This window comes from Sinocyclocheilus rhinocerous, unplaced genomic scaffold (genome assembly GCF_001515625.1).
Source record: "Sinocyclocheilus rhinocerous isolate Xijiao unplaced genomic scaffold, SAMN03320098_v1.1 scaffold1069, whole genome shotgun sequence".
NCBI lineage: Eukaryota > Metazoa > Chordata > Actinopteri > Cypriniformes > Cyprinidae > Sinocyclocheilus > Sinocyclocheilus rhinocerous.
The window spans coordinates 339090-351106 of NW_015635541.1; the positions used below are offsets into that span (position 1 = coordinate 339090).

General features: G+C 36.9%; 1 protein-coding gene across 1 annotated transcript in view; it reads right to left on the bottom strand.

Moving 5' to 3' along the window:
* Positions 1 to 2622: 2622 nt before the first annotated feature.
* The window catches only part of polr1b (RNA polymerase I subunit B), an 11068-nt gene continuing 1673 nt past the window's right edge, over positions 2623 to 12017 (bottom strand). The window contains exons 2-13 of the mRNA XM_016561749.1: positions 11141 to 11308; positions 10537 to 10683; positions 10323 to 10455; positions 10103 to 10239; positions 9025 to 9193; positions 8642 to 8923; positions 8078 to 8211; positions 7785 to 7955; positions 6776 to 6932; positions 6493 to 6689; positions 6158 to 6408; positions 2623 to 3912 (exon numbers count right to left, since the gene is read on the bottom strand). Of these exons, the coding sequence (XP_016417235.1) occupies positions 3030 to 3912; positions 6158 to 6408; positions 6493 to 6689; positions 6776 to 6932; positions 7785 to 7955; positions 8078 to 8211; positions 8642 to 8923; positions 9025 to 9193; positions 10103 to 10239; positions 10323 to 10455; positions 10537 to 10683; positions 11141 to 11308 (2829 nt within the window). The 3' untranslated portion in view covers positions 2623 to 3029. The remainder of the gene's footprint in view (positions 3913 to 6157; positions 6409 to 6492; positions 6690 to 6775; positions 6933 to 7784; positions 7956 to 8077; positions 8212 to 8641; positions 8924 to 9024; positions 9194 to 10102; positions 10240 to 10322; positions 10456 to 10536; positions 10684 to 11140; positions 11309 to 12017) is intronic.

Sequence of the window (12017 nt, forward strand, 5' to 3'; positions counted from 1 at the left end):
TGTACAAATCGAAATTACTTAAAGATATCTATGATTGAAATTATGAATATAAAAATTACAAATGTCCAATGAAAATGAAATGCAATATTTCTAATTGTTATTCTTATTTATACGTTCTTATTTATAAAAGGTTACAGTACTATAGTTAATTAAAATTAAAACCATAAAAAATCATTACTTAAATAAATTTATGTTTCATTTAGTTTATTTGGCAAGGCAACATTTCATGTTTTCATTTCATTTAGTCTGGTTATCAAGGTAACATTTTTCATTTTGATTTAGTTTAGCTAAATGCTAAAGTGACTAAAAAATGAATAAAACAATATAGACCTTTTTATATAAAAACAACTCATATAAATGACAAAAACACATAAATTACTAAAATAAAAACAGAAAATATAAAAATTAATTCAAAATATTAATAAAAACTATAATATTATTGCAATTATACTAAAAATAATATTATTGCAATTATACGAAATTGCATAACATCTTTCTGATATTTGTTTCGGAAATGTCTAATATGAAATGCAATTTTTAGTCAAAATAACATTGCACATAACTGCTGTTTAAACTTTAAAGTATTTGAAATTGCGTTTAATTTAATTGAAATTCCTATTCAAAATTCTATTATTGCTACTAACATTATATGCATCCATCAGAAGGACTTTTTAAATGGAGTCTAAATTTAAAAACTGAGATTTGTTGCTGTGATTGCTGCAGTGTTTGTTTTGGTAGGCATCAGCGCACTCTCTAACTCTCTCACACTTCCACTCCCTGAAACTTCTGTTTACAGAAAGTGTTCTTGGAAGGAACGTTACATGAACAGGAATTGTTCGAACAGAGACTGGCATCCGTGCTATGAGCAGAATCTGCATGCGTGAGAAATGCTCCAATTTCTGATCGTGCTTAGAATGAGAGCAAGGGCTAATAAGAATAATATTTTTTTTTTTCAGTGAAATATTTTATTTGATCATTTTAGTTACTTGACAAAAAAATGAAGAAATAGAAAGTTTTAGACTGATCTAACAATCTCAGCATGTAAAAACTACATGTCATCTTAGAAAAAAACTTTTAATAAAAAAAAAAAGGGCGGTCCTCTCTTACAGTGGCCACATGACCAGCCAAGTGACACTGAATGACAATCTGAATGTTCGACTTGGGAGTGGTTAATTTCATACTAATTATTCTTTCTATGGCAATAATATTAACTCCAAAATGAATCTGTGTAATTTGATCAGTAGACAAAACCACAATACATCAAGTAACGGTTATTATGCAAATGCATTTTTAATAGTTTTATTCAGTTTATTGAACAGGACATTTGACATTAGTTATCCAGCTCTGTTCTAGCAACATTAAACTGTATTGTATGTCTCTTATGTTCAGATTATAATTGCATTATTAAGATGTTAAAAGTACCAAATTGTTGGAATTGTTAAAGCGAAATGTTAGCAGAAATGTTAATATTTGGCAGTACTTCAAAAATCATTTAAATTGTGGAATAAATTAATCATGGGTGATGTATGTCTTTGGGTATTTTCATGATTGCTAACCACAAAAAAAAAAAGGATCTATAAGCTTACAAAATCTTTATTGAATTTCTTTGATACATTAAAAGGAGTCTAAAAAAGAAATACAACTAAAGTAAAGATGTATTTTATTCATCCTGTTTTTTGTTTTTTTTTGTAAATTTGTACAAATTCTCAAACCTCTTGATTACTGACAAATAATGAGTTTATCTTTGTTCAGAAGTCACTCACCTGGGGCCTGTACCATGATGGTAGATGAACAAATTCAGTTACAGGATTAGTTTTGAGTTGACAAAACCAAACCACTCCAATCCGGCTTTGTTGGTACCATGATGCTGATCATCAACTTTCTTTGTCAACTCAGGCTTTGATCCGGAGTTTGTGGAGCGCGTGCACATGAATGTGTGCCATCAGTGTCAAACAGCCAATCACATGCCTTGCAACACAGAGCAAGTGTGATTCACTTCTCGCGAAAGAGCCAGCGAGATTCAAAACTCTTTTCTTAAAGGTTAAGAGATGAAAGAATTTGAGGAATATAAATGCATTTACACTGAAGTACTTGTCCATGAAAGAGGACAAATAAAATAAATTATCTCGTTCTATTAGTGCAGTCACAAGTGAAACTTTTGTTTATGTTATATAAATAGCGATTTTAAAATTTTTAAAGCATTATCTATTGATTCTACCACTTATGTATATTACATATGAGCTGTATATATTAATATTAATTTAAAATAAATGCTTTATATTAATTGTTAAACTAAAATTGCTTGTGTATAATGGATTAATAGTAATATAAATCATATAAGTATATAAATCATAATTATTAAAGCCAGACAATTTTGTCGTATTTTTTAAGGTATTTTATAGTGACCTTTAATTTGTAGGAAGAGAAACTGGGGGAGTGCCTTTTTTTGCGTCAGACATGTGTCACTTTGCTCACATCTGATTGGTCCAATTTCAGTTTGAGATCTCTAACTCAGAACATAACCTGCCCTGGAGCAGGTTAGCTGTGCAGTGTAAGTTACTATGGCAATGAACGCTGCTAAAAGCCAAGCCACTTTCATGGTACCTAAAACCCAGGATTGGTGCAAACTAAACTGAAACTTACCTGGCTAGCCAGCTAATCTGGCTTCATGGTACAGGCCCCAGTTTGACGTGATGCTCAATGAACACATAACTACCATGTTTATTGATGTTTGTATGTAAAGAAAAAAAAAAAGTCGGCATGAAATGGAAATTCACCATTCACTAAATAGTATTTTTCGTAATTATGAGTAAGCAAATAAGAACTGTTTTATGACTCCAATTCCTATACATGTTCTTCACAAGTTTAAACAGTCCACATTAATCCTGCTATTGATAGAAAACGGTGGCACTGCTCACCTCACCAGTCCATTCGAATGAGATACGAATGAGATATAAACACTCAAGTGAATAAGATGATATGCTCAGGCACTTTGTTTTCCATCTATGCAAAGAAAGATACAAAGAATTTTACTTGACATCTAATTTGATTTTGATGTTCATTGCCGCAAGCTCTGCTACAAAGTATCTAAACACATAAGGAACAGACACAGTCTCAATAGAGTCGCTCTTGTTGCACAGCAAGCAGATGGTTTTCCGATGGCGTGTATTTGACCAATAAGGAGGCGGCTTCTCCAGAAGCGGCGACAGCAGGCTACCGCAGTCCATGCAAACCTGTGCCACAGAACGGTCTGAGCAATTAAACAGCCGGTCGTGGAGCAGGAACGATGTCCCGTGAGCCAGCAGAGCATCCCGTTCCATCTCTCCGAAGCGGATTCCTCCCTGAACGTTCCTCCCTCCCAGCGGCTGATTGGTCACTTTATCTCTCGCTCCCGTAGTTCTAACCTGGAACTTGTCGGAGACCATGTGACGCAAGCGCTGGTAGTAAACCACCCCGATGAAGATGTCCGCCTCGAGCTCCAAGCCGCTTATGCCGGAGTAGAGGCGCTCCGTGCCATAGTAGTTGTATCCCGCGGCTTTCAGCATTTCGCCGAAGTGTTTGAGCGCAGAGCTCTCCTCGGAGAACTTGAACGGCGTGGCGTCGTGACACAGGCCGTGGAGGGCCGCGGATTTTCCAGCCATGCTCTCGATGAGCATCCCGATGGTCATTCTGGAGGGGAAGCCGTGCGGGTTGAACAGGATGTCTGGGCACATGCCACTCTCGGTGAAGGGCATGTCCTCCGCAGGCCACAGGCGGCTCAGGATTCCCTTCTGACCGTGTCTGCTGGCGAACTTGTCTCCGATGGTGGGGTTTCTGGGAATGCGGGTTGTGATGCAAATGCGCTTGAAGCGGCCAGTGCCGGTGTCATTGCTGCACACCTTGATGTTGTCCACCACACAGCTCTCCTGGTACCTGCGGAGAAACAGAGCTTCAGAAATCAATCAAATCTAAAGATATACAGCTGCACTAAACGTAAAAATATCAAATCATCCCGTTATAAGTAGACTGAAGCGTTGTACATTGACTTGTTGCCTGGTGATAAAGTGCATTTCCAATTAGAATACTTATTCAATTTTTCATTCATTCATAAAAAAAATAAAATAAAAATCCTTCGCAAAATGTGATTAGTACTTTGCCAAATCAATAGTGTTAATCTCGTCAACAAGGCTACAATATATATTTTTTTAAATATTAAGAGTATTTTTAAGAACAAAAAATTAGAACAGTACTAATCAATCTCAAGGCACATTGTTAATGCACTCTTTTTGTAATTAAGGGGGAAGTTGTGGCCTAATGGTTAGAGTCGGACTCGTAACCCAAAGGTTGCGAGTTCGAGTCTCAGGTCCGGCAGGAATTGTAGGTGGGGGGAGTGAATGTACAGCGCTCTCTTCCACCTTCAATACCACGACTGAGGTGCCCTTGAGCAAGGCACCGAACCCCCAACTGCTCCCCGGGCACCGCAGCATAAATGGCTGCCCACTGCTCCGGGGGTGTGTTCACGGTGTGCGTGTGTTCACTGCTGTGTGTGTGCACTTAGGATGGGTTAAATGCAGAGCACTAATTCCTAGTATGGGTAACTATTAGGGCTGCACGATAAATCGCATGCGATATTTAACTCTGTGTAGTTAATGTTGCTCCATGTGAAAGCCCGCAGGTGATGGAGATTTACCGCTGATTACAGAACCGGCTTTACTCATAAGATGCGCGTTAAATATCGCATGCGATTTATCGTGCAGCCCTAGTAACTATACTTGGCCACGTCACGTCATGTCACCGATATTTAACTCTGTGTAGTTAATGTTGCTCCATGTGAAAGCCCGCAGGTGATGGAGATTTACCGCTGATTACAGAATGGCTTTACTGACAAGATGCGCGTTAAATATCGCATGCGATTTATCGTGCAGCCCTAGTAACTATACTTGGCCACGTCACGTCATGTCACTTCACTTTAATATGAGCAACTAAAACAAAGAATTGTACTACAATAGCATATTATTTATAAATGTTTAAATAAATATATAAAATGTCTGAAACATTTTGTACTTTGTCAACTAAAATGTTTCTTATCACACAGCGGTGTTGTTATTATTAACTAAAACTTGTTGTGTTTTGTTAATTGAAATAATTTAAAAAATAATACACTTTTGTAATTAACAGAATTACAACAAAATTACAGATAATTAAGCTTACTGATAAAAAGTATAAAAGATAAGAGATGAAAATAAGAGCAACTAAAGACTAAGGTATTGTACTATAACAGTGTTCTCTAATTTTAGTAATGTTAAATGTTGATACATTTAATAAATATGCAAATTTTGCACTGTCAACTAAAATGTTATTTCCATAACATTACAGCTGTGTTATTGTTAACAAACAATTAAAACTAGTTTTTTGTTAATTTAGCTAAATCTGAAAAAATAAATATTAAACAACCCTCTACGCACACCTTGGCAATATAATCGCCATTGGCTAGTAAATTGTTTTGTTAACTCGCCAGACTGATATACTATTTTACACACACACACACGTTTACTTAGCTATCTAAATGGGGACATTACATAGACTTCTATTGTTTTTATATACAGATAATTATACTCTTTTTAACCTAAACCCACCCCTACCCCTCAAAGAAAACTTTCTGCATTTTTACAATTTCAAAAGTAAAAAAAAAAACTTTGTTTACTTTATTTTAACAGTTTTAGAAAAAAGGACATCCGCAAATTGAGGTTTTTGCCGATTTTGTCATGTTTTGCTCACTTTTGGGTACAAATTGTCCCCAAAATATGGTTAAGTAGGTACACTCACACACACACACACACACATGATTCCACCCAATCAGCTTATCTTTGTAAAATGGAACAGCTTCTTAAATAACTGAATGTGCACTCTTAACTTCAGCCAATCAAGCATTATATTATGATATTATGATAATTAAGCACCATTTAATGATAGAACTAGTGATTAGAACTAAAACTTGTTAACCATGAATGAATGCATATTTGTCATTTTAACTGAACTTAGGACTGGTGATGGTGTTTAAGATATTAAACTAAAAGAAACTTACAAAAAAAGACAAACTGAATGAAAACTTAAAATATAAAAATAAAAGCTAATTAAACATATTAATAATATAGTAATATAAAAAATAATGTCTTACTTGTAGAAGTTCACATAACTCTGGCCGGTATTAAGATTGATGTAGCTGTAGTAAGGGTCTCCATAATTCAGCGTGGAGCCGATAAACGGCAATCCGTCTGCATCCAGTCTGTCCATTACTTTGGGGTCATCTGGCTTCACCCCAAACACAATGCTGTCATCACCTTTGACCTTATCGGACAGGTCTATGAGCTCAGTCTTATAAACAGAACCATGAGCAAAGCCACGCTCCCATGAAGACTTATTGACGATCTGACGAAAAATTAAAAAACACTAAATATTAACAAACGCAAAAGAATGCTTCGGAGCAAGCGTAATCATGGAAGTTATGCTTACCATAGCGTCTTCCATATCGTAGCCAGTGTAAGAAATGACAGCCACTATCGCGTTGGTGCCAATAGGGTAATTATCAATGTCGTAGTGATCGTACATCGCAGGTCTGACCAGAGGACTCTGAGGGGTCTGCAGACGGTACAGTTTATTGTCTGATCGTTCCTGGTATGAATGCAGCGGGAAGCCCATTGTCTGTTTACCTATGATAGGATGATGTCTTAGCTGACATGTTTTGATAGAATTTATTTAGACATAATTCATCAAAAAAAGGACATGAGGTTCTTACTCATCTGGCACTGGTACATGTTTCTGGGGCTCTGATTGTGATCAGAGAATGGGATGAATTCTGCCACCACACTCAACATGCTGTGAGGAAACAGCTCTTGATGCGTGGTCACTCCTTGCTCCAGCTCCTCCTCGAAGATGCCCACGTTCAGATACACCTGAACACAAAGAAACATTCGAAGGATGCAGAAAACAGAATGCAAAACTGTGTACTTAAAAGGCTTTCATGACAGAAAAAACTATAATCCCATGAAGCATTGTAAATGACAATCAAATTAAAAACTACAAACAGAACAATCTTGATTGAAAGATGTTGACTGTGTATACAGAAACACTATATTTTACGTTTAATGCATTTAGGTAGTTTGAAAGCGTAGGAGACCGACTATTATGTCATTCGCAGTGCATGATGGGAGTGAGTGTGTGCTAAAGTCTTTTGGCAAGATTTGCTCATTTTGATTCTCTGATCGATGGATATCTTTGCAGAATCATGGGTAATTAAGTTTTTCCACCAGGAATTCTGCTGTTAAATTACCTAAAAAAAAATTTTTTTTTTAAATAATGCAGACTGACGGCTTTAACAAAAGCACTGATTAACAACCTGCTAGCTCACACAGTATGTCTGTCTTTACCTATTTATAGGTTCCCATATGGACAAAACGAATTGGCTTTTTACTTGCAGATCCCGTCTGTTGTGCTCTATGGTAAACTAAGACGAGGCAAATTTTGAATGTATGCTTGACAATGCTTTAGAAGTAGTTATAGAGCTAGGTTGCTAAAATGTTCAGTGTGATTTCTGAAGTATTTGGGGTCATTGCTAGGACATAAGAATCTGAAGCAGAGTTTAAAAGCTCCAGCAAAATATAAAACAGTCAGAAGTGATCAATGGAAGTATATGGGATTTTTTTATCTTCTGCAGCAGTCTGTCAAGCAAACCGATTTTTTCTACTAATTAACAGTGGTACTTAAGTTAGAACAAATTTTCTACTAAATGGGTTCTCTCTTCTCACCTGTTCGAAGGTGCCAATAAGCTCCTGTTTGCCCAGGCTGAGGTTCCGGACGGGCCGCACCATGCGACAGGGAGTCGTGGACAGATAGAGGCCTGGGTACAAGCTGGCTTTACCCGTCTGAGGAACCAGAACGATCTCAGTCCAGGGCGGAATTCTTCTCTCTCCCAGCACCTGCAGGTGACACAAATGTTCAGATTTATATTATAATTATTATATTAAAACTATCAACATAAATAACTCTGAGGTTGATCCAGGATAATTAAACTACAGAAAAAACCCAATCAATTGCCCACCTTAAATCTGCGAAGAGATTCGATGACTGATGGGGCCACTTCTTTTTCCACCCAGCCAATCATGGCCCCGTCCAGTATGACAGGATAACAGTCCGAATACGGCTGACCGGGGCTCCCGTCTGCCGCAGTTACACCTGGTGATAGAGAAAAACGGTTTTAATAGTAAACATACAATTAATAGGTAGGACTGCATGATGATGACGGGGTGGGGGGTGATGATATCTAATTGTTTTTTTCCCCTTTTCCATGATTAAAAACTGTGGTTGTGGTTTAAAAATGCTTTCAATTTCATTTTAAAATTTGAAAAAAAGTATTTAATAGTGAAAAAATATTTTAGTACAACTGCAAGATTACAATACCAATATAAATAGCCGTCTTCATTTATTCATTTTTAAACATTAATCCATTAAACTTTTATTTCAGCTGACTGCAGGAGGCCTTAAAGCGTCTGTTTTGTTGCCAAAAGCCGATTTATAAGTGCTTCTCATTACATGTTTAGGAAGAAGGTTGCCATATGTTACTTTCCCAAATGCACGTATATATCTTGAATAAGATGTTATTTACCCAGAGAGCAGAGCAGGGCAGGCAGGGTTGTTGTGGGATGCATTGGGGCCACAATCTCGCAGTGGGCTGTCAGGTGGTTCATAAGGCCGCACGGTTCTCCGTCAGGAGTGTGAACCGGGCACAGGAAACCCCAGGACTCCGGCAGCAGCTTCCTCACAGATGTGGTCCTCATCTTAGCGAAGGCGGCTCCTCTGTGCACGCAGCGGAAATGAGACAGGTAACGGATGAAGTTCAGCTTATCTGCCACGACACACAGTCCGGTGTCCTGCAGCATGCCCAGACCTGAGGTTTAAAAGACAAATGTTAGCTATTATAAAAGCATTCAACGCCTGTGAATGCACTTCAGTTCTGGGACTCTGTTAGTTGTAATGCCAGTGTCATACCCGTCTTGGACTGGAGGTTTCCTGTGGCTAACAGATACTCAAAGGCTCTGGTGAGATCTGTACCCGTGTTGAAGAGTCTGGTCATACTATCTGAAGTCAGTCCACCCACTCTCTGACTTCTCTTGTCCAAGGACAGCTTTACCGATACAAACCAGCCTGCCATTTTCTCCTAAAGAGCATTCAGAACAGCTTTGGAAAATCATTGCACAAAATAGCCATCTTGAAGCATCTATTCTACATTATGTACTTGCGGCAGTATATACACTACACAAAATTTGGGGTTGGTACTATTTTTATTTATTTATTTATTTTCCAGTCGGGATTTATTTTTGCTCAAAACTTGTAGTAGAGACACTAATAATGTTAAAAAAGACAGATTTCCGCAAAAAAATATAAAGCAGCAAAACTGTTTTAAACATTGATAATAAGAAGAAATATTTTGTTGAGTAGTAAATCAGCATATTAGAATGAGAATGATTTCTGAAGGATCATGTGACACTGAAGACTGGAGTAATGATGCTTTATTAATCAGAACTAAAACTTAGATTTTTAATCAATTAAAATTTGTTTTAAGTAATCAAAAACTAAAATAAAATATTAAAATTAGAACCCGAACAAACACAGCTATACAGCTATATATAAATAAAAACATTTACTTATATAGTCTAGAGCAGTGTTTCCCAACCTTTTTTTAGTCGCGGCACCCTTTGGAAATTTTAACAAACTTGTGGCACCCTACAAAATTAATTTTGTCACAATATTACCTGTGATTTTTGTACGATCCTGAAGACATTGATTAGCATGCTCAGGTGTTCAGGTGATTAGGGTTAGAGCTAAACTCTGCAGGAAAGTGGAACTCGTGGGCCAGATTTGAGGATTCCTGGTCTAGAGCATATAACAAACTAAACTAAAATTACAACTAAAAATAGAAGCCAATTAAAATATGAATAATACTACAATAGTATATAAATAATACTAAAATAACACAGGATAATGTACAGTCAGCTGGCCATTATCAGAAAAGAAACACCTTCAGAATGTCTAAAGAAGCTTATAAGAGAAAACAGCTTCCTTTTACCTTCAGTGCAAAGCCCAAGGGAAGAAAGAACAGCTCCTTTCGGTAAATGAAATTCACCATCACCGTTCCATTGTCCAGGTAGTGAAGATTCATATTAATGGCTGTGTGTTCGCCTCTTACACAGCGCATCGAAATAGCTGCACACAGTTAATACCCATTCAATATGTATATTTATGAAATCATATAGATTTTTTCAATCTGGAATAAATGCAGCGCTCACCGTACTGAGTGTAGCCCTGTCCTCTGCTCTTAAACTTTGGTCTTGACACTGTGATGGGATAGTTCCTCCTTGGCATGATCAGAAGACGAATCACCTTCTCTATGCCGTTAACGATGAAATAGCCGCCCATTTCCTACCAGTAAAGCAAGATTAAGTGTCATTTTGTCCAAGAGAATACCATATGATAGTGGCGTGTTACATGCAGCGATTTTACCTCAGCTTCTTCGTGATGCTCGATGAGTTCTTTGGGTGAGAGACCATGAAGGTTGCAGAGTTTTGATTTGACCATGATCGGCACATTACCCAGAGACTGTTTGATGATTCCTTTGGGAACGCCATTCATAGACCAACTCACGTCTGCCTGTGGAAAAAAAAAAAACACTGATGCTTGTTAAATATTTCTGCTTTAGAAATCAGACTGGATAATCAAGAAGTGACTGAACAATCTAAAAATTACATATTTAAAAAAAAAAAATTATGTTTAACAATTTTGAACCCTTTAGTTACTATGATTACTTAATATGGTTTAAACATTTAATGGTTTGAATAATAGATTTGTTACCGTGTTATATAACTGGAGTAAAAAGCTTGTAAAATCTATAGAATTATATGATTAATGCAAGTAAAATATTAAATATACATTCTTATATAATTTCATATAAACACGTGTATATTTGCATGCATCACATGCAATTATGAATGTGAAATACACAAATATCGATTTAGTACATACTTGTGTGTACCTGTTTTTACTACATACTTGTGCATACACACACACACACACATTTAACTTAATTATATTTAATGGTCAGACTTACCACTAGCTTTCCTCTGTAAGTACAGCGCCTGCCTCTGCATTCAGCAGGGAAGACCCGCAGGTCACTGCTGATTCCTCCTTTAGAAACTGCTGGGGTGTGAATGATGGCCTCCACAAACGACAGACTGATCCTGTCTCCCTTGTACATGAACTCCATAGGAGGAATGGCCTGAAAGCAGAGATATTTTACTTGTTTATTAGGCAGCACTAGCATATACATGCATTTGTCAAGTGTCTGTAGAGAATTTACATGTGTATAAACACGTGTGTTTGTGTGTGTCTGCACCTCACCTCCACAACCCGACATAATCCATCAGTAACTGCCTGATCAAATGACTCAATGTGCGCCTTCACCAGCTCCTGCACGGACACGCGTTGCTTTTCTTTCGGGACACTCGGGACACCCTCTGTCAAATGTTTTAAACTCGGTTCGGACTTTAAATTGCACCACTTGTTAAGATCCATAAGATCCATGACACACGTGTGTGTTTGTCAACGTGATCTCGGAAGTAGCGCAAGACTTCCTGTACACTACTTCAAAATAAAAGTATTGTTTTTATAAATGGTTTTAAAAAGTCACACAAAAAATTGACAACTGCTTACTGTCACGCCTTTCAACCCAAAACTTTAACCATAAATATAGTTTTATAAATATTTGGGGCTCTGTATTTAAAACAATCCACATTCACTGTATGAAAATAGTGGCAAAATAAAATAATATGAATTCATTTGAACTTTTAGATCGTTTAAATAAATCAATAGGAAATTAATCATTTATATAAAACTTTGTTACACATTTTTTAAAATTACAGATACTTTTCTTTAGGTTTTAACGCTCGTATTGACCTGTAGGAAAATAATAATAATAATCACACTCA